At 43.5% G+C, this 23723-nt stretch overlaps 1 protein-coding gene across 7 annotated transcripts in view; it reads right to left on the bottom strand.

Annotated features, from left to right (window-relative positions):
* Positions 1-23723, bottom strand: part of TRIM2 (tripartite motif containing 2) — a 123530-nt gene that overhangs the window by 10886 nt on the left and 88921 nt on the right. For all 7 annotated transcript variants that reach the window (XM_081092252.1, XM_081092251.1, XM_081092253.1 and 4 more), the window contains exons 4-9: positions 16912-17063; positions 15295-15475; positions 13696-14419; positions 4238-4341; positions 3827-3994; positions 92-260 (exon numbers count right to left, since the gene is read on the bottom strand). In XM_081092252.1, coding sequence (XP_080948378.1) covers positions 92-260; positions 3827-3994; positions 4238-4341; positions 13696-14419; positions 15295-15475; positions 16912-17063 — 1498 coding nt within the window. The remainder of the gene's footprint in view (positions 1-91; positions 261-3826; positions 3995-4237; positions 4342-13695; positions 14420-15294; positions 15476-16911; positions 17064-23723) is intronic.

Genomic DNA, 23723 nt, shown 5'->3' on the forward strand with positions numbered 1-23723 from the left:
GGGTGAGGCGTCCTCAACATGCTCTGACATCATGCAAATGTGGGCAGAGACGGCATAAAAAAGGGGGTTCACATATAACTGTGGAGTGTACCTGCAAACTGCCTGTCCCCATTTCCTCGGCTACCAAACCGGGTGACTATCTTTCCGTTTGGCTGGAAGATAAACACGCAGCACGCCTTGTTATCCACCACGATGATGTGCCCGTTGCGGTCCACAGACACCCCTTTGGGCCCCATCAGCTTTCCCGATCCGATTTTTGTCTGTGAGAAGCAAGGACAGCGGAGAAGATTAAAACACTATATACTGAACACGAAGGCAGACATTTTTCTTAGTAAACCTTCACTTGAATGTTCAGGCAGCGGACCCAGTAACTCATGTCACAATGATCTCTGTCCTGGGAAGTTGCCTTTGTCACATCTATTATCTGCTATTGATATTTATTTGAAATCCTTGTGTGTTTTTTTAAAAGGGATCACCACCAAAAACGTTCTGGAATTGCCTTAACTGGGGGTCACAGTTCGCTTCTAAAAAGGGAGCGTGGCACCCTGGCTGGTTTGGCCTATTTTACAAGTTTCACCTTAAACTCAACCAATGTAAAACCAAACTTATCTTCTTTATTTCCACCATTAAAAAAAATGAAAAGTGTCCTGGCCGGTTTGGCTCAGTGGATGGAGCGTCGGCCTGCGGACTCAAAGGTCCCAGGTTCTATTCCGGTCAAGGGCATGTACCTTGGTTGCGGGCACATCCCCAGTGGGAGATGTGCAGGAGGCAGCTGATCGGTGTTTCTCTCTCATCGATGTTTCTGGCTCTCTATCCCTCTCTCTTCCTCTCTGTAGAAAATCAATAAAATATATTAAAAAAAAAATGAAAAGAAACCCCAATCTAGCACGTCCTGACTTTCTAATTCCTTTGGCAGCACAGTTCATCCGTTAACCAGGATCAAAACTTCACAGCAAAATTCATTCATTCTTTCGTCAGTTCAAACCTCAGTTTTCTCATCTGTCAAATGGAAACTGTTATCTACTTCCTGGGCCATGCAGATTCTGAAGGATGGAGGACAATGTCCACCACAGCGTATGGCCTAAGGATAATCTCCTTCTCCCTCATCCTACTCAGCTGGCATCATAGCTGACACACAGGCTTATCTTCTTTCCTAACAGACACGAAGATATGGGCAAAACAAGAGCATGAGAAGGTTTGGGACTTTCCCGAAGCAGGGGTCCAGACTTTGTATAATCTTTAATTCTTGGAAGTTTATAAATGACTGAGATTCAGAACTGATCTCTTTAGAAAAAAGACATGCATTTACTTAGGAAAGAAACAATGGCATTCTGGCAAGGGAATGTTGTATAAATTTGATTCTGATTCTGCATCTAGCCCAAAGATCAAAGACGCTATAACAAAATAGCTTACAAAGAAATTGTGTATTTTCTTTCATGTATGAATAGAAGATATGTCAGTAGAGATCAAAAGGGAGAAGACTCTGATTATTAAAACAAGAATATTATTAGTACCTAACGTTATGAACACTAGTTGTTACTTAGAATTTCCCAAGCATATAATAATACCAAGTAGATGATAATTTTGTAGCTTAAAAACAGAAAGTAAAGGATTACTGCCATACTATCATGTAGTTAAGAGCTAGTTAGTGCAGATCTAAAAGAAAAAATTTAAATGTTGAACCAAAACCTCTTTTCCTTCCACTTCCCTTCAATCCTCGTTTAGCTGTATTAGATTCTACCAAGTGAAATAAGAATTCCAGCATTTGACCTGACAATGTGTCTCCCATCTTAAACAGAATAGTAAGTAAAGATGTTTTAGATCTATTGTAAACAAAAGGGGTTGGGGATGGTATGTTGAAACGACACCACGTCCATTCCCAAATCCTCTAGGGGGCATGAGTGTTCTTCAGCGTTTATTCTAATTATTATCAATAATATTCCAACCATGAGAATCCAATTCTTCCAGGAGAGTGTCTATTGCATATAGAATATTGAACCACTGAGTAAAAGAATGTTTAATTCAGGAAACCCTTCTTTCTTCTGTTTCAATGTTTTAATATAGCAGATGTAAAATATTCTAATATAATAGATATAAAACTCCTATTTCAATACCTATCTTAGTGTATTTAATCCTGAATTTAAAAAGACAGTTTATGAATTTGCTAGAGTATGAAACAAAAACTATGGGCTGTCTCCAAACTAGATAGATATTTTCAAGAGGTCACTGAATAGCTTTTATTCTACTGTCATATTTGGGTATGCCATACTACAAATACAGTTATGAAAACACAAAAGGAGGGAAGTTAGAGATATAGAAAGGCAAGAGACCTTTCTGTGTACATGGCCATCATACAAAGCCATTACATTAGTAGTAGGGCAAAAAAAAAAAAAAATCAAGGGTAATTGAAGACTTGTGTGCAATATGGTAGACTTAAAACAATAGCTTTTAATTTTCCTAGGTTGCAAAGATGCTGCCCCACACAAATAGAGGCTCCAATCTGAAGATTAATAATTATGTAACCTATTTAATAAAAATGCTATGAGTGTAGTGATCTAACAACTTTAAAAAGGAAAATATAAATTTCTCCAATGGAGACCAATGGGTGAACGTCGTGCAATCTTCAGGATTCCAGCTCGATTATGAAGAGCATCAGCTCTGAACATTTAGATGAGGAAGGGATGACCCCCAGGAGCCGACATGAGGCCATGAGACCCAAATCATGGCTAACTGAACAGACTTCAGGTTTTGGACAAGGTTCCTAAAAGCATCAGTGACGAGCGTTCCCTTGATGCCTATTTCATATGAGGCACATATAAGATCCAGAAATAAAATCTCATTTAATCAATACCCAAATCCCAAATGCAAAATGGAAGTATGAGGCGATCAAGGCTCAAGGAAGTTACACAATTGGCCAAAGGCCAAACAGTTACTAAGATCCAGAGGTGGGATACCAATGGGTTGGTCTGTCTGAGTTAAAGTCCGTATTGTCAACTGAAAAAGAAGCCTGTAGGCCCGTCGGGGGATAGAGATGGCTTTCAAAAACACCTTTGACAAAGTGTCTTATAATCTTCTTTCGAACAGTGCGGAAAATGGGATAATACTCTTTGATGGCACCTTAGGGTAAAGATTTCAGGTATCAACAGAGAGCTCTTTAAGGTGACTTGCCCAAGAAACAGAAATGATGCCAGGAGTGACAGCAGATGTGTCAAATGATGGGACCCCTCAAAGTGCAGCTCAATTTGTATTTCTCCATAAAGCCAGCCTTCATTTTCTTTTCTTTCCAGTTCTTATATTCTACATGTTAACACTCTATTTTTAGATTGTACCAAACATTGTATGACGAAATAAAGGCTGACATGAATTTTTCTTTTGGTCATTTCTTGTGTATTGGTCTTTTTTTCTTGTGTATAGGGCTTGTATATCTCTAAAAGGTAGGGATTGTGTCTTATAATTCTGTTTCTCACATCTACCTATCACAGGTCTGGGAAAGTAGAAGGCACTTCATCAATGACAATTTGTAGGTTATTTCTGAAAATATAAGTTGCCTCTTACTAACCCTTAAACCTAGTATATAAACAAAAATTGACTGGGTAACCTAACTGCTTTATAAAATGAAGCCACATTTGGATACATAGGATATTTATGACAATATCATTGTTACTCTCGCTTCATAAAACTTAGATGTAAAACAGTCAAGATGTCTTTGTATATGAAGAACTATTGAATATTTTATTGGATCTCAGAAAGGAAAAAAGACAATTTCATTTTATATTTCCCATTCCTTCTCTCTACTGTTTAGTGGTTAATCAGTAGTTAATCTTACCTTGAACTTCCCATCTGAAGAGAAAATGCTAACCCATTTATTATCGTAATCTGCAATAATGATGTCCCCACTGGGATGCACAGCCACCCCTGTGGGCCGCTGCAGCTGCCCAGGGGAGCGTCCTCGTATGCCAAAACGACTTTTGAACTGGCCATCATTGGAGAATATCTGTAAAACAAATTACAGTCATTAGAATGAGAATTCGTACAGAAATGAGTGACGAAGAAATAGGCCAGAAACTCTGTCATCTGCACTGCAGGTCAGAACCTGCAAGTTCCATTTGAAGGAAAGTCTATGCACACATTATAATCTTCCCTTGTACCAAGTACCTCAAGTCTTAAGAAGGAAAATATACAACTGTACCTCTTTTATCACCATCAGGGGTCAAAGGTATACAATCAGGAGCCATACCTGCACACACTGGTTGTTACTATCTGCAATTAATATCTTCCCACTTGTAGATGCAGCTACCCCTTGAAGATTTGTAAACTCTCCTTTATTTCTTCCTTTGGTGCCTAAAAATAAATGATAAAATGACATAAATTAAGCAATAGAGAATTAGATTGCTCAATTTCAGCAAGAGAATATTTCAGGCTTCCATAGGTAACCCAAGAATGCATTATTTTTAAATTATACTTTTAAAAAAGAGAAAAAATAGAGAATTCCCCTCTCCATGACCTAATCCATCAGCTACTAAATCTCTCTTTCAGACCAATCAAATCTTTACAAAATCTCCTTTAGGCAAATGCCAATCTTCTCTTATGAAGTTGTAGCTGTATATTAACATGATTAAAATAGTTTTACTAGTAGATTCCACAAAGACAAAAATAAAAACTAACATTATAATTGAGGATATACAATAGGAGAGAGCCTTATTTTAGAGCTCTGCCCAAATCCCACCCTCTCACTCAGCAGCTCTTAGAAGAAACCTGGACATTTGACTTTCAGTGCTTTCTTGCATGCACCCCTACTGGGGATCGAGCCCACAACCCAGGCATGTGCCCTGACTAGGAATCCAACTGGCAACCAACTGGTTCCTGGGTTGACACTTAACCACTGAGCAACACTGGCCAGGCTAACACTCTTTTTAAATCGTGTGTTGGTACCTACTGGTGGTGGGCAGGGTAAGGGGTTGTCCTTGAAGGAGGTATGTGCCAACATGGTACTAGTTTTTGTTGTTATTGTTTTTTAAATATATTTTTATTGATTTCAGAGAGGAAGGGAGAGAGGGAGATAGCTAGAAACATCATTGATGAGAGACAATAATTGATTGGCTGCCTTTTGCACACCCCCTATTGGGGATCAAGCCCACTATCTGGGCATGTGCCCTTGACTGGAATCGAACCCGGGACCCTTCAGGCCCTAGGCCGATGCTCTATCCATTAAGCCAGGGGTGGGCAAACTTCTTGACTCGAGGGCCACAATGGGTTCTTAAACTGGACCGGAGGGCCGGAACAAAAGCATGGATGGAGTGTTTGTGTGAACTAATATAAATTCAAAGTAAACATCATTACATAAAGGGTACGGTCTTTTTTTTCAATAGTTTTATTCATTTCAAATGGGCCGGATCCGGCCTGTTGGCCGTAGTTTGCCCACGGCTGCACTAAGCCAAACCAGCTAGGGCTGGTACTAGTTTTTAGTCATTCCCTCTGATAGCTCAATAACAGATGGTTAATGATACAGGAAAACTGAAGGAATAGGACAAGAAACAATTATTCTAAAATGCTCAGTTAAAAAGGCAGTGGGGGTAAGGGCAGGGTCTCTCAAGAATAAAAACTTAACTTATCAAAAATTTTGATAAACAGCCCTGGCTGGTGTGGCCCAGTTGGTTGAGCATCGCCCCATGCACCAAATAGTTGCCAGTTTGATGCCCAGGTTTGGGCTTGGACCCCAGCGGGGGCGTGCAGAAAGTAGCTGATCAAAGTTTTTCTCTCATATCGATGTTGCTCTCTCTCTCCCTCTGTCATTCTCTCTCTATAAAATGAAGGAAAACATATTTTTTTGTAAAACAACTCTGATAAAGAAAAGCATGGACATTAGCAAGATGAGGAACTGAGGCTCAAGTAAAGAAACACAATAAAAAAGCAAGAGTCCTACAACTGCACTGGAATCTAAACAGGCTGCTCTAGGTCCTGGTTTATGTAAAATTGGAGTGCACCATGGTTGAGAGGAAAAACAAGCTGGGGTAAGAAATACTGAAAATGGGGAGAAAAAGAAAAAGCACCGGAACAGACTGGACGATGAACATTGGTTTGCTTGTTCTCTGGTCCCGGTAGGGGACAAAAACCTGCTGCTTCCCTCTTTCATTTAACCTTTTCTCCCTTCTCCTAAGGACAAAGTCTACTCAACTGAGAGAAGGTTCTGTAGTCAGCAGCAGCTGATGTTTGAAAGGAAGAAAAAATGGTGAGAATAGTGCTTATTAGAAGTTAAGGGGTGCCTTACTCAGCCGAAGATATTTTTCTTCTGAAGATATAAAGGTGATGTTGGAGGAAGAAAAATACAAGCCCTTTTTTTTCTTTGCAGAAATAAACACCTTTCGAACCTCAGTATAAATGAGAAACTTGGGAAGACATTTAGCTAGACTCCACATCAATACCATTCAGAACAAGGCAAAGAAAGATGCTGCCCAGTATGGAATGAATGTGAGATGCTCAGTACCTGCCAATACTGGGTCATGAGAGTGATGGAACGGCTGCCAAAGGCCACACTGCCAGGCCAACACTTTTCCTCCAACCTGTATTGAGCGCCATGGGATGGGCTGGCCCGGCTCTTAGGCTTGGTCTCAAGTTAACTAGGGCTTGAGTCTGTTGCCCAACATGTAAATAAAATCACAGGGTTGGAGGCACATATGTTAGTGCGAGATTACTTACACATTTTTCAAAGAGCTACATGGAATAGGTATTGCCATTTTAATTTTATAATATTTGTTTGAAAAAAATCTGTTTCCTTAAATTACATGGCTCAGTTTACAGGTAGCTGGGGCTGCATTACTGGTAATATCTCTTGATTCTTTTCTTTTTTTTGAAGTTTATTTTAAAATATGTTTTTATTGATTTTAGAAAGAGAGGAAGGGAGGAGAGAAACATAGATCGGCTGTCTCCTGCACGTCCCCTATTGGGGATCCAGCAACCTTTTGGTGCATGGGAGGACACTCAGCCAACTAAGACACACCTGCCCGGGCCAACTCCTGATTCTAATGAGCACCTTTGGTCTTGTCAGAGTTACTGATCATCATCTTTTTAAAACCTCTATTTATGTTTTTCAAGCACAGCAGGATCACAGCATTACTCCTGAGGGTTAAAGAAAACCAGCAGCATACTCTACAGCAGGGGTGAGGAACATCTGGCCTGCAGGCCCAGCCTTATCATTTGGTCTGGCCCTGCCAAGGCAACTGCAGGCAGGACTCAAAATTCAATCAATCTAGGAGCTTTTTCCATAGCAACATAACTTTTCAGTTGATAATTTTGTATGGCCCGCGAATGATGTTATAAATATTCAAATGGCCCTTGCAGAAAAAAGGTGCCCCACCCCTGCTCTAGAGGGACAACTAAATCCTATTTTTTACTAGCAGTTAAACTAGGAAAATCTTGATGTTGAGTAATGATGCAGAACTACAGCATATTATCATTATACTGAAATGCTCAAAGTCCAAGGGTTGATAAAATGTCTTGAGACCAAAATAAAAAAAAATAAAAATTCCAGAAGTTAGGAATAATTTGGGATCATGCTTTACTCTTCAAGATTTTTATTTTTTTATTTTTTATTTTTTATTTTTTTTTAATATATTTTATTGAGTTTTCACAGAGAGGAAAGGAGAGAGACAGAGAGTCAGAAACATCGATGAGAGAGAAACATCGACCAGCTGCCTCCTGCACACTCCCCACTGGGGATGCGCCCGCAACCCAGGTACATGCCCTTGACCGGAATCGAACCTGGGACCTTTCAGTCCGCAGGCCGACGCTCTATCCACTGAGCCAAACCGAAGATTTTTAGTAAATTCTATTTAGTCTACAGAAAAGTTCCCCCAAAGTATTCTAAGTATAAATGAAAATTAGTTCTTTCATAAGAAATGTAAATGTAACACAAAACACAAGAAGTACTTACAAAATCTTTTCCTGCTACTTTGATGTAAAAGATTTCATTTGATGGTTACATTTGGCTAGTAAAGCAAGTAACCTGAGTTTTAAAAATAATTATAAATAATTTGGCAACAATGCCATAGGAGCATTAAACTTGTTTTTCCCATATGTTAAACTGTACTCACTTCCACCCACGCCTCCGGGAAGATTACAGAAGTAAGGTAACCAGGAAATAGGACCCTGGACTAAAATAGAGGATCAATAACTATAAGCCTCCCCCCCGCCCCCCACGATGTAATGGGAAAATTCATGTTAAGTAAATCAAGATACTTAGAATGGGATAAAGCAAGAGATGAAAGTGAGCCAAATATAAGGTCTAACACAAGGTCTTCCAGTAGGTGCTTTACAAATGTTTGTTGAGTGAGTAAGTGCCTGAATGAATTATTAATGACCGTGTAAATGACAACCCACATTAAGTCATGGGAAAATGAAGTGTTCCATAATACTTAAGCACTTTCATATACTTTCTCTCGTGCACGCCTTATAACCCCAGGAGTTAACATGATAAATATTCTCTATCGGTCCATTTCAGAGATGCAAAAGTGAAACTAGACACATCACAAAGGCAGTAGAGACAGAGGGAAGGCTAAAACCTGGGTTATCCTGACCAGGAGATTAGGAGATTCACATAATACGCATTTTTTTCTGATACGCACAATGCTTCCTTCTAATTGGACTTTAGAATGCTAGGTTTCTGAGGTGAGTATGGATAATTACCCTTTGGGTTCACAATAATCTAATCCTTTAGATTATTCCATTCCTTATCACACAGTATTTTCACTGTGTAACTGTCTGTCTCCCTCACTAAAATGTGAGCTCCCCTAGGGCAGGGGTAACATCTGTCCTGTTGCACCCTACAACACAGCACTATGCCTAGCTAGGTCTTGGTAAATATTATAGGCATCATTTCCCACTTGACATGCAAGAACAGTTCCCAAGGATGATGCTCAAGGTGGGTGAGGGCAGGGTGCCTATAATGACCTCAGATGCCAAATTAGTACCATCTCCTTCCTCCAAGATTCCAGGGAGGGGAGGTGGTGGTTTGCAGAGGTGAGGCAGGGGAAAGGGCGTAAAATGCCCTACTTCCCGTAAAGCTTCTGAACTCACGCTAAGTGATTCTACATGGAAAAAGAAGCTCACTGCTCTAGAGTAGAAATGAGTGCTTCGTTCACTTCCCATGCACTCACTAAGGTATGGTGTATTCATTGCATCATTTGAAACAATTCAATTGTAATTCTTTCACTTCCTCCCATGTCTTCTGGCTTCTCTTTTGTTCAGTGACTTTCTTTAATAGCTGACTAAACCAGCTGGTGGCTTCTAGTCAGCAAACTTGACACTATAGGGGAAAATAATCTCTGTGTTTCAAGGAATCACTGTCAACAGATGCTCTAAGCTACTTCCCTAAACTCATTCAGGACTATTTTGCAATACAATATTAGAGAAACACAATAACTCATTCACTGTGGGCATATCATTAAGTTTTCAGGCGTGGGAGGTATCAAATTCCTCAACTTTGAAAAACTACAGTAGTTAAAGGACATTTTAGGTGAAGAGGAGCTATTGTGCAATTGAAAAGGCATAGGCCTGAGAGTCACAGACAGCTTGGGCTCCTACACCAGCCCTCTGAGCCTCCATTCCTTCTATGGGAAGGATAATTGATGTTGTCCTGGCACTTTAGCTCTTGAGGGGCAGGGGGTGGGGGCTGGAGAGGAGCTCTGATTTGTAGCATTTGCCCATTTCTAGATATAAACGTTCCCCCCCAACCCACCCCCACTCACTGATTTAGAGCTACCAACGTGAAGTGACTGGAGAGAGCTGGGAGGTGGTGTGAGAACCAGGATAAGCCGACTCCAGCACGCCACACATGATGCTGTAGTAGGTACATTACCCTGTGGGGACATTGGGGACTGAAAGTATCTGATACCTGCTACAGATTTTAAATAAGATGACACAGAAGTGGACTGCACACTGCCTGGCTCAGACAATGCCTGCTCCTTCCTCCTGCTTCCATTCCCCATCCATTCCTCCCAGAATCACAACTCCTATCTTGGACATTTCATTGAAATGCATGCTTTAAAGCAACTTCTCTATACATTTCATTTCCAAATTGATGTCTAGCCCTGACTTCTTTGCTGAGCTTCAAACTCCAAACTGCCTATGGGACACTTCAGCCTGGGTGATGAAAACGGAAACATACCCCTCTTCCTCTGACTTTCCCTAACTTGCTTGGTGCTGACAACAACAATAGTCACAGTTACGGAGTCCTTATCATGTGCCTGCACTGTTCTAAGCCTTCACATGTACCACTTTAATCCTTACCAAGTGACATATGTGTTAAGCATCCCCATGTTACAGATGAAGAAACTGAACACAGAGAGGTTTAATAATCTTCAGTGAATCATACAGTCAATGAATAGAAGGCTGGGATTCAAAAGGCAATCAGGCTTTTAAGCTCTTTACTTACCATGTTCTTAACTCCTTAGGTTAACTATTACTTCTATACTACCACCATGAATATGTTAATTAGCATTACCTACATTGCCTATCTGCTAATGCAGTGGTTCTCAACCTTCTGTCCCTTTAAATACAGTTCCTCATGTTGTGACCTTCATAACTGTAATGTTGCTACTGTTATGAATAGTAATGTAAATATCTGATATGCAGGATGGTCTTAGGCGACCCTTGTGAAGGGTTGTTCTACCGCCAAAGGGGTCGCGACCCACAGGTTGAGAACAGCTGTTCTAAGGTCTTTTGTGTATTAATTTATTAATTTGTTTAATCATCAAAACCCCTATTTGGTAGGGTGTTTTTGTTTTTGTTTTTGTTTTTTGTTTTTATAAATCCCCATTTTATGAAGGAAACTGAGGAACTGAGAGGTTAGGTAAGTTACCCAAGACTGCACAGATGAGGAAGTGGGGGTGTTGGGGCTGGAACCCAGGGAGGTCTAGCCTCAGAGTCCACAGCCTTAACCATCACTCACTCTACTGCCTCACACCCCTACGTCACTCAAGCCAAAGAGTTAGAAGCTGGATTTGGTCATAATCCACCATGTTTACTTCATTAATAATCTTGGATGCAGTGCTGCTTGCCAGGCACTGTTCTAAGCACTTCACTAACGTTTAAGGGGCGAGAGCAGATCCCCTTCCAGGGTGGGAGCTAAGAAATCAAAGCCAATAATTGGAGGGAAATATCCCTAGGGAAATACTTGGGACAATCACAGGTAGAGATGATGATGATTGATAATAACAGTAAAATACCAGCTACCATGAACTGAGCACTTACTATATACAGCCAAGTGCCAGCGTATTATAAGAATTCTCTCTTTCAATGCCACAACAACCTTAAGAGTTAGGTAATATTTCATCCCCTTTGTTTTCCAGAGGAGGGAACCAGGTTAAGAAAGGGTAAGTCAGTTGCCCAGCTGGTAAAGAGAATCAGGGCCAGAATCAGACCCAGGTCTGAGCCTTTCTCCTCTCTGCACAGTGCCCAGGCCAAGTAGACAGAGGTCCCTTGGCTGGGAGTGGGAGGTTTTGAATTTGGGACTGAGTTTGTTCTTAATGCAGGAGATCAGTGGGCAGCAGCGAGTTACGTTGTTTGAGAGGATACTAGGTAAAACCTAACAACCTTAAATTGCATGTGCAAAAACAATACTTTTCATTTACTTGGCTCCCCCCACATGCCAGGCATTGCTCCGGGAACTTAGAACAATTCTCAGAAGCAGATATTTGTACTTTCATTTGATGGACATGGAAACTGAAGCCCAGGGAAGCTGGGAGACCTGCCCAAGGTTCAAGTAACTGGCAGAACCGGAGTGGCACACCTGGGAGGCTCCCCATCCTGTGCCCGGCCCAGCTCGCCCACTCTGCTTTGGCAGGCGGATCAACAATGTCTGCACCCACACTGCACAAATGGCCAGTGAATGGACTAAACCTCCATGCTCTGAGCAGGCAACTGACATATCACAACACAGTCTTCACCAAGATTCAGCCTAATGTGCGAACATAGAGTAGCTTTGCCCAGGAATGTTCCAAGGAGCTCTTTCCCCAAGATGTCCCATGGAAAAGTTCTATGATCAGAAAAGTCCGGAAGTGCTGCCTGTTATCCCTCCCCTGCCTTGGAGACTTAAAGTGCACATCAGCAGATTCTAAAGGCTCTGCAATTTTTTAAAAAAAATCCCCATTTCCTTCACTTAAGCTAAGGTTTCCCCAATTTATTTGAACCACAGAATTGTTTTTCTATGTGTGTCATTTAATACACGGGGCAGAGCCCTTTGGAGATACTACGATAAGGACCGAAGAGGCAGAAAGAGAAGTGGGTCAGACCTACTTTTGGATACAGTAGCTAAAATGCAGACTCTTTTTTTTCTTTTTTTTTTTTTTTTTTTTTATTTTTTTTTTTTTAAAATATATTTTATTGATTTTTCACAGAGAGAAAGGGAGAGAGACAGAGAGCCAGAAACATCAATGAGAGAGAAACATCGACCAGCCGCCTCCTGCACATCTCCTACTGGGGATGTGCGCACAACCCAGGCACATGCCCCTGACCGGAACCGAACCTGGGACCCCCCAGTCCCCAGGCCGACGCTCTATCCACTAAGCCAAACCGGCCCCGGCTTTTTTTTCTTTCTTAAGAATTATCCAATCTGAGCTGGCTGGTATAGCTCAGTGGTTGAGCATCTACCCATGTTCCAAGAGGTCCCAGGTTCAATTCCCAGTCAGGGCACATGCCCAGGTTTTGGGGGTGGGGGGAGGGTGGGGAGACAGCCAATCAATGTTAGTGTTTCTATCTCTCCTTTCCCTGTCTCTCTAAAATCAATATAAACATGAAAAAAAAGTATTATCAAATTGTTTGTTTACATCTAGTTTGCTTTCTTCGGAGAAAACAAACAGCTAAAAATAACATTAGTCTCAATAAATTTTTGTTTTGATAGTAAAAAAACAAAAACAAAAAATCAGAAGCAATAAATCAGAAGGGATGGGCTATCTGCATACCCCAATCTTTTGGCTCCTGCGAAGCCTTCTGCTTCCACCCCAACCCCATTCCATTCTTCAGGTCTCCACCCATGCTCCCCATTTTGGGAGCTGCTCTCCAGCTAACATACCGGAGGTGGCACACCTTGCAATGCACCACGTCCCCCACCCCAGCCCTTACAGGGGTGCAGAAGCAGCGACAGGGAGGCATCAGGCAGAGCCTCTGCCCACACCACAGCCCCGCTGGCAGATCGCAGAGAAGCTGAAGGCTATCTGATAGCACATCACTCCGCCTTTGGGTGAGGCCATCTGACAGAACAATCTCTCTGCCTTTGGGGAGGGCGGGAGTGCTCCCAGGACATTCCTACAGGGAGGGAAACGGTGGCCAACATTCCTCTAAAATTGCTAGGTTATGAATGCGTGCTGATATTTTCCCAATTCTCTTTTTTGCTTATTTTCAGTTTCCAATTTCCTACAATGAGCAGGCAGCACTGCCTGTTAAAAAAGGAGGAGGAGGAGAAAGAGGGGAAGAGAGAGGGAGGGGAGGCGCGGAGTTTTGAAACAGGAGGAGGGGAAGCTACATCGCACTATCTGCAGAGAGAGAGGCTGCAAAAGCTCCGCTAATGAAACAGGCCCGTACCTTCACCTGCGGGGAGAAGGCCTGCCCTGCAATGCCCCTCTTTGCAGCCACCTTCCCAGGGAACCCTCCGCGCCAGCAGCCCTCCGCCTGCAGGCGCGCCGCGCCCCGCCCCCTCCTTACCCACGCGGAAGATGAGGTCGTCCTCGATGGGGTTCTCTTTTCTCTTCCCGGTGCTGTACATGCTCGCGGGTCGCTTCACAGCCTTCTGCTTGACGTGGCCGCTCCCCGGGGATTTCACGCGCCTCTTCACGCCCTCGGTGGTGGGCGACACGTCCGCCGAGCGGATCACCTTCAGCTTGAAGGGGCTGCCGCGGATGTGCTGGTCGTAGAGCCTCAGCGAGAGCGTGAAGTCCCCTTCCTTCTGCACGGTGTACAGGAACTCGTACGTGCCGTTCTTGTTGTCGAGGATTTCTCCGTCCGCCACGCTGCCGTCGGGCGTGCTCAGCTCCGCCGTGAGGTAGGCATTGCCGGTTTTGCAGAGCTCCCCGTCCTTGTCCTTGGTCGTGATGGTCACGGACATGGGCTGCCCAATGATGGTCTGCCGCAGCCCCTCGCCCGTGGCCACCGTCTCGGAGGCGACGGCGTTGGTGGTGAGGATGGTCCCGAGGTTGTGGATGGACTTCTTGAGCCCCTCGGTCTCGACGATGAAGTCCAGCTGGTCGTTCTCCCGCGGGTGCAGCGGGAAGTCCTGGTCGGCCAGTTCGTTCAGCTTCTCGCTCATCTGCTTCTTGACCAGCAGCACCTCCGTCTCCGTGCCGTGGTTGAGGGCCTGCGCCGTGAAGTTGCTGCAGCTCTTAATGCTCTCCTGCCCCTCGAGCAGGGTATCCAGCTGCGACTGGAGCACCTGCAGGAAAGGCGCGCAGGATGAGTGCTCCCCGCCGCACTGGAGCTCAACCCCGAGGGCGCGGTGCAGCGCGCACTGGGCCGGGCCTTCCCCGGGCCAGAACCCGGTCCTGCGCCTGCCCACGCCCGCCCGAGGCTCCCAGCAAGGGGTGTCTACTTTCACTCGCTGAACCCGGTGCTAATGCGCCGTCCTACACTGCATTCCCAGGGCCTTCTCTTTCCGTTCCGCCTCGCCCTGCTTCTCCCACACACATATTTCTTGGGTCACGTGTTTTTGATGGGCCCGTCACCACCCAGAGCTTAGCAAACAGATGACCGCGCTTGACATCTGAAATATTCATTGTTCCGTATCTTCCCTTCATGTCCAAAGCTCCCCTGTCACCTCTTAAAGGAACAGAAGCGGAGGAATGAAAACTCATTCCCCGCTTGAATCTCAGAAGCTCTTCGTCCCGGGCTTTGTGATCCACCTGCAGAGTCAAACAAAGGCTGCAGGCAGGGCTCGCTTTGAAGTTGACTAACAGGTCGGTGTGGGCGAGAGAGCAATTAAGAGACTATTAGACATTCTAATTAAGGAAGGAAAAACAATCCGGTTTAACCCTAAATCCTGAACGCATTACTTCATACTCAACCTTGCCTGGTGTCAAATTATAAATTGGGGCTTAATGTCACAGATTTAGAGTTTTGCTAAAAACAGGACGGAGAAAAAAAAGCTGGATTTGCCATTAAATGAAAACTACTCTTGACTGTGCAACAGTGACACCTAAGGACCCATTGGAGCCCCCTTTGCCACTAGGAGGAGGCAGACAGCCAGTGCCATGATGCGCCCCAGACATCACGTCTCTTCCAGGATATGGGTAAGGACAGCTGGAGTCTTACTTTGTGTTTGAGGCCATAGTTGACCTCCAGCTCCATAAGCAGCACACTCTTGCGCACATTTAAAGTTTTCTGGAGTTCATCAAAGGTGGAATGGATGTCATCCACGATACTGGCCTTCTGGTTGGTTAACTGGTGAATGATTTCCGAGATGAACTGAAGAGCAGAATCTATTTCTGGGAGCCTAGAGGAACAGTTGTTAAAGATCGTGATTATTTAACATCAACCTAGAAATAGTAAAAGCAACAACTGTATTTTGTCAAGAAACATTCGGTGTGCCTCTCATCATCTTTAAGAAGTAATAACTGAAGAACAGAACGAATAAGACATAATTACAGCCTTTGAAAGAGACATTGAGGATCCATTTTTATTTCAATCTACCACAGTCAAATATTTTTTAAAAAACATATATTGATTGATTTCAGAGAGGAAGGGAGAGAGACAGAGACAGATACATCAATGATGAGAGAGAATCATTGATTTGTGCCTCCTGCACGCCCCACACTGGGGACTGAGCCTGCAACCTGGGCATGTGCCCTGATGGGGAATCGAACCCTGACCTCCTAGTTCTTAGGTCAATGCTCAACCATGCCAGCTGGGCCAGTCATCTACTTTTAATAATGGGTGATACTTTGAAGCTCTCTGGATCCCATCTTTTCCTCACACTCTAAACCAGGTTTTCTCAATCTTGACTGTTTATATTTTGGGCCAGAGAATTTTTTGTTACAGAGGACTGTGCTGTGCATTACAGATGTTTAACAGTATCCTGTCCTCTACCAGATGCCAATAGCACCACCCCTCCCCCCACACACATAGTTGTGACACTAAATTGTGTCCAGACATTGCTAAATGTCCCTGGGGTGTGTGTGTGTGTGTGTGTGTGTGTGCACGCACGTGCGAGCATAATTATTCATGGCTGAGAACCACTGTTCTAAACATATAGCTGGATCTTTTTTCTCAGTCACATGAAAAACTTATCCAAACTCAGAGTTCCCTGGGATCTTCTTGCAAGTTTCCAAGTTCTTTTAATTAGTATAGATTAACCACGCTTTTTTCAGTACAACTGTTGCTGAAGAGATTTTCTTTCAGCTGGCTATTTATTTCCTCTCTTTGTTCTTTCTCATGCATCTCACAGCTACTCTGTTCCTTCGATTCCATGCCAAAAAAAAAAAAAAAAAAAGGGTGCCTGAACACAGGGAAACATAAAGAAAATGGAGCAATCACTGCTCAGTACCATTTTGCTGGGCTCCAGCAGAGAGCAGCCAGTCACAGGCAACACAATGGGCCTGTAAGTGTGTCAAGAACAGCAGATAAGAAAGGCTCTTCAGAGAGCCTGGTTTCACGCTCGAATTTTAGAGATCCCCTGAGACCACTTTCCCCAAGTATATTTTATTCATAATCACACTAAGGCACTAAAACAAAAATGCCACCACTCCTAACATCCGGGGGAATTTTACCCAGGGCGAGGGGGTGACTCTCCACTCACTAGTTTATGACTACAGACCCACGATCAAAGAATCTGTTTAGGTGACATGCACCTACCATCCCCCTGAGACAAGAGACCCTGAGGCCAAGCCTGACCCCAGCGGCCAGTTGGGCGCCTGGGAGAGATGTGCGTACCTTTTGTTGACAGCGTCCAACTGGACCTGGAGTGAGGCCTTGTGCTGCTCCACCACGTCCTTGAGGGGCACGGTGGGGTGTTCCGCGTGCTCCCCCTCAGTGCACTCCCGACACATGGCGGTCTCACAAGACTGGCAGTAAAAGTCCATCACCTGCGGGTGACACAAGAACAATTCCAGGACCGGTGCCGCTGACGAAGGGCTTACCAGGCGTTCTCCCAGTTCAGTCTCACAGGCTTCCCAGGATGTCAGTAATATTAAGTCCAGCTTCACGGGAGGAAAAGGAGGGTAAGCTTTTCTGTGCCACGTCTCAAACCGAGGGGATCGGACTCCAAAGCCACTGCTCTGGTCACAAAACCAGCTTTTCTGTGACCACCCCGCCACGCAGAACAGGGGAGGGCTGTGGCGCTCGAACCTTTGGTCTCAGGACCCCTTTACACTCTTTATAAATTATCGGGGACTGCAAAGTGCTGTAGTTTACGTGAGTTATATCTATAGATAGCTATCACTTTAATATTGAAGCAGAAAAAGGTTAAATATTTACTTATTAAAAGCCATCATAAGCCCGTTAAATAGTAACATGAATAATATAATTTATAAAAAGTAACTATATTTTGTAAGACAAAAAGCTACGAGAAGAATGGCATTCATCTCTCTCTGTCCCTTCCTCTCCCTTCCACTCTTTCTAAGAATCAATGGTGGGCAGGAAGGGGGGGTGGGCATGGGGGAGAATCAATGGAAAAATATCCTCAGGTGAGGATTAACAAACAAAAGAATGGCATTCACCTGAAACCTATATAATTTTATTAACCAATGTCACCCCAATAAATTAAAAAATAAATAAAGTGTGTCCCCAAGAAAATAAAATAAAGAAACTACTACAGTCCTTGTACAATTTCATCCAAATTCTTTGGAATTGTATCACTTGCTGATAAAAGGCAAGTCAATGGAACAACAGGTTATTAACCAGAAAACAGATCCTCTATTCATCAACCATTGCCATGCCAACGAGGGTGGAGTCATATGATATGGTACTTGCACTGTCCCTTCCAGGGGATGTGAGCAGGGCAGACACTGAAGCCCAAATAGCATAGAATTGTATAGATGGTTACCGCCAGAGATGCAGAGTTGCTGCAAGAATACATAGCAAAGCAGGTGTGGTAGCCTGAACAATGGCCCCAAAGGTGTCCACCTCCCAATCCCCGGAACCTGTTAATGGGTTTACCTTATATGGCAAAATGGACTTGCAGATGTGAATTAAGTTAAGGATATGGAGATGGGACGATTATGCTGGTAATCCAGGTGGGCCCGAAGTGATCACGAGAGCCCTTGTAAGAGGGAGGCGGGAGGGCCAAAGGCAGTGTAGGAGACAAGACAACAGAAACAGGAGATCGGAGTGATTTGAGGAACAGGTCACAAGCTAAGGGAATGCAGGCAGCCTCAGTGGTTCCCCACCTTCCTAATACCGCGACCCTTTAATACAGTTCCTCATGCTGTGGTGACCCCCAATTTCATTGTTACAAATTGAACATCATTAAAGCATAGTGATTAATCACAAACACAATATGTAATTGTAAATGTGTTTTCCGATGGTCTTAGGCGACCCCTGTGAAAGGGGTCGTTCGACCCCCAAAGGAGTCGCGACCCCCAGGTTGAGAACCGCTGCTCTAGAAGCTAAAAAAAAAAAAAAATGCAGGGAAATGGATTCTCTATTGAAAACTGAAGCCTCAGAAGGAACACAGCCCTACCTACATTTTGATTTTAGACTTCTGAACTCCCGAACTGTAAGAGAATAAATTTGTGTTGTTTTAAGTCACACACACACACACACACACACACACACACACGACATTGTTTTCCATTTTTGTAAATCCCTTCAGTGTCTGGCTTAATAGAAAAAGCTGGGCTCTCATATCTACTTCTGCATTCAATCTGTTTTGATAGCAGACATCGTATAGTCTGGAAAATACCAACATACACTGAGAAAATGAGAGTGAAAAAGCAAACAATGTCTTAATATTATAGAAATAGTTTTGACCTTGTGGACACCCCTGAAGGGTCTGGGGACACCTGAGGATGCCTGGACCACGCTGAGAACCGCTGCTCTTTGGAGAAGAGGTGAGATGGACTGTCAGTTCACTGTGTCTCAGTGTTTTCCTCTGTCAAATGGAGACAACAGTAACCCACTTCATAGGGGTGCTGTGAGGAGTCAGTAGATTGATATGCACAAAGAAGTCAGGGGTGGGCAAACTTTTTGACTCGAGGGCCACAATGGGTTCTTAAACTGGACCGGAGGGCCGGAACAAAAGCATGGATGGAGTGTTTGTGTGAACTAATATAAATTCAAAGTAAACATCATTACATAAAAGGGTACAGTCTTCTTTTTTTTTTAGTTTTATTCATTTCAAACGGGCCGGATTCGGCCCGCGGGCCGTAGTTTGCCCACGACTGAGTCAGATCTTGCCTGGCGCTGGCACATAGTAAGTTCTTAATAATGACGTCATCTGCTTACCCGAAAATAAAACCACCTTATCCTAATTGTTATGAATCTCAGTAACAGTATAACATAAAGCCTGAAAGTTAGAGTCCCCCTATTCTCTCAGCTGAAAATATTTTCTTCCAATTTTGAATTCTCAAAGCATTTGCAGGGGCGGGGGTGGGGGTGGGTGGTGGGTGGGGTGGGTGGGGTGTGGGATCTTCTTGAAGTGTAACACACATATAGAAAATGGCATAAGTCCCAAGACAGATGGATGGATTTTCACAAAGTGAATGCACCCACCAAACTAAAAAGCTTCTGCACAGCAAAAGAAACAACCATCCAAATGAAAAGGGATCCCACTGTATGAAAGAACATACTTGCCAATGATACATCTGATAAGGGGTTAATTTCCAAAATATATAAAGAATTCATACAGCTCAACAAAAAGAAGACTAATAACCCAATTTAAAAACGGGCACAGACCCTGAATAGGCACTTCTCCAAAGAGGACATACAGATGGCCAATAGACATATGAAAAAATGCTCAGCATCACGCATCATCAGAGAGATGCAAATTAAAACTGCAATGAGGTATTACTTCACACCTGTCAGAATGGCTACCATCAACAAATCAACAAATGACAAGTGCTGTCGAGGATGTGGAGGAAAGGTAACCCTAGTACACTGCTGGTGGTAATGCAGACTGGTGCAGCCACTAGGAAAACAGTATGGAATTTCCTCAAAAAATTAAAAATGGAACTACCATTTGACCCAGCAATCCCACTTCTAGGAATATATCCTAAGAAGCCCAAAACACCAAATAGAAAGAATATATGCACCCTTATGCTCATAGTGGCATTATTTACAATAGCTAAGATCTGGAAACAGCCCAAGTGCCCATCAGCAGATGAGTGGATAAAAAGCTGTGGTACATGTACACAATCAGATACTATGCAGCTGTAAAAAAGAAGGCTTTCTTACCCTTTGTGACAGCCTGGATGGACCTGGAAAATATTATGCTGAGTGAAATAAGCCAGTCAGAGAAAGAGAAATATCACATGATCTCACTCATATGTGGAATCTAATAAACATAATAAACTGATGAACAACAGGTCCAGAGGCATGAATTCAGGGAACAGACTGATATATCTCAAAGGGGAAGCCAGGGGAGATGGGAAGAGATTAACCAAAGAATTTATGTACATATATGCATAGCCAATGGATACAGACAATAGAGTGGTGAAGGCCTAGGGTGGGGCAGGGGCTGGGAGGAGGGGGAGAAAGGGGGGAGGAGTTGGGGGACATCTGTAATACTATCAACAATAAAAATTAAAAAAAATTTAAAAAAGGAATAAAGTTCTGATATATGCTACAATATAGATGAATCTTGAAACATTATACGTGCTAGAAGCCAGACTAAAAAAAGCTATATATTATATGTAAGATTCCATTTATATCAAGTGTCCATATGGACAAATCCAGAGAGAGACAGAACACAAACTGATGGTTGCCAGGGGTTAGGGGCTGATGGTGGGGGGTAAGTAACTGGCTGCTTAAAGAGTATAGAGTTTCTTTTTGGGATAACAAAAAAGATCTGAAATTAGTGGTGAGGTTTGCACAACCTTTTTGAATACACTAAAAGCCACTGGACTATACACTTTAAAATGGTTAAAATGTGAATTTTGTGTGTGAATTTTACCTCAATTAAAAAAATGTTTGATTGCTTTGAAGAGACAGCAGCAGACCTGGGTTACTTCCCTGATTCAGTATCCTCAGTGTTTCTTGGGAAGTAAATCATTTTGAAGTGTGTCAACAACTGGTCATTCTCAAATGCCTGTGCTTGGGCTCTGACAGCTTTGACTCAGGCTGAGAGTTAATTGTGGGAGGTGTGAGACTCGGCTGAGCTCATCCATCTTGAGTGCCATGATGCTGGTGCTCCAGGGGTGGGTGGGCCAGAGGCCAGGATGAGCTTACTGCTGTTGACAGACAGTCACCATTTGTGTTCATCAGAAGAGAAGATGAGGAGCCACTCGCATTACTCACTGCTGGAATGTGCTCAGGGCCATGCAGCCAGCCCGGAGGCTTCTGGCAGTGGGGACTTGGTCCTGGCAGGGCATGAGGATCCCTCCTTTGCACCTCTTAACATGCTGCTAGCATGGCCTAAGCAAGCAAAAATAGGGTTTCACGATCGTCCGATCATTTGTGTTCTAGGACTGCAAGGCATGAGCTCAAGTGTCTGCTTTATGGGCAAGGAACCTCTGAAATCACTGACCGCCAGCCCCATTTTTCTTTGTATTTGGACAATGCCGCCACAGCAGTTTAATTAGAAGACAGATTGTGCCACAGCACTTAAAGTAAATGACAGGCTTTCATCCACATGTGCTGATCAGCACCAGGCAGTTTATGACAGCAACATCCTGCTTTATTGTTAATTACCGGATTTTATTAACCTTCAGACGCTTGAAATGTTTTTTAAAGATTTACCCATGGCAGTTAACAGCAGCAATTTATCTGTAGTATCGCATGCATTTGGCTTGAACATGCCATGAGGCCCCGTTTCAAAGCAGCAGCAGCGAACTCCTACAGTCCACAATGAAACAACAGAATGAGTGAAGACACGCAGCTGATTTTCCAAGGCCTCTGGCTGGTTTACAAATCTTATGATTCCCGAAGAGGCATAATGACCCAGCATTGAGAAAGTGCTCAAAACATACCTTAAAGAGCTTCCTTTATTCTAAAGAGGGTCCAGCTCTTTAGAGAGATTTCATTTTTAGTGTGATTTGATGTGTTGCATTTGGGAGAAAGTAAAGTTTTAGCCTAAAAGGATTCTTACATTTTGCTGAAATTAGCATCTCTGAGGGAGTTTCTGCTTAGCAGCCTGTGGCAACCAAGGTCTCTACTTCGAGGCGTGCTCAGGAAATACATCTTTAGGAATTCTTTCCTATTTGTCCTTCTGGCACTAACAACATATTTCTCTTTCCAAAGTTTCTCTAAGATTGATAGTGCCATTTTGTAAAAAGTTCAGAGTAATTTTAAAGTCTACCTCTGGCCCAGCCGGTGTGGCTCAGTGGTTGAGCACTGACCTATGAACCAGGTCACAGTTCGATTCCCAGTCAGGGCACATGGCATGAGTTGCTGGCTTGATCCTCAGTGTGGGGTGTGCAGGAGGCAGCCAATCAATGACTCTGTTTCATCATTGATGTTTCTATCTCTCTCCCCCTCTCCCTTCCTCTCTGAAATCAATAAAACTAAAAGAGTCAACCCCTGTTTCCGTTGGTTGCACCACAGCTGACACAGGTACCCAAGCTAGACGCCTGGGAGTCATGCTGACCTCACCAATCCACCCAGCTGAGCAACTCTTGACAGCCCACTTCTCCAATCTTTTTTTAAAATGTATTTTTCATTTTTTTATATAAAAAGAGGTAATCCACCATGTACCTCTTACTTTGGTTCCCAAAAAGCTCAGGGTGCTCTTTCCTCCAGGGCTAGCTTTTACGTCAAATGGACTTGTGACTGAAACTGTTCAAATCTGTTTCTTCATCTATACAAGCAAGGTAGCTAACACCTGCTTTGCAAAGTGGTGTGTAAGAGACCAAGCACAGTGTCTGGCACAATCGTTCAACAAATAGGTACTGATTAACCTCTGAGAGACTAAATATGCAAATGGACAGTGATCAGACCATGTATAAAAATAGACCTCTGACCCACAAGCTGCCCAGGACACTGACTCCATATCTATAATAAACGGCCCGGGAAGTCAGCCTGCTGTAAGTCAGATTTGCAGGAAGTCCGACTGCTAGCTCTAGTAACAATCCAAAAAGCTCAACAAAAACTTTGGTAACAATTGGCCCCAAATGGCTAGGACTTGATTACTGATAACTTCCCTAATTTTTGTCTCTACTCCCAACTTAGGACCAATCAGAGAAAGCCAAATATGAACCCCTAACCAATCACATAGGTGCCCCCTTCTAGTTGGCCCACCTCTAGCTTCCCCATGCCAATGGCCACACATCAGGGTACACCTGAAGCCTTGCTTTTTTTCCCATGACTGAGTGTTCCCACTCCTCTGCCTGACTTTGAATCCCTGCCAAAACACAAGTGATGGTGGCTGACTCCTTGTTTGAGCGAATTCGGAATGCATAGCCTTTGCTTGTTTTCATCGGGTTGGTCTCCGATGATTTCCATACTTCTATGTATAAGATACTGTTCTCAGTGCTAGAGGTATGATGGTGAGCCTGGTCCCTGCCCTCCTGCAGCTCACTTCCTAAAAGTGAGCTCAGCAAATGCACAGATGAGGGCATGCAGAGCGTGGTGAATGCCATGAAGGAAATCAA

The sequence above is a fragment of the Myotis nattereri genome (assembly GCF_964212035.1).
Source record: "Myotis nattereri genome assembly, chromosome: 5".
In the NCBI taxonomy this organism is placed as follows: domain Eukaryota; kingdom Metazoa; phylum Chordata; class Mammalia; order Chiroptera; family Vespertilionidae; genus Myotis; species Myotis nattereri.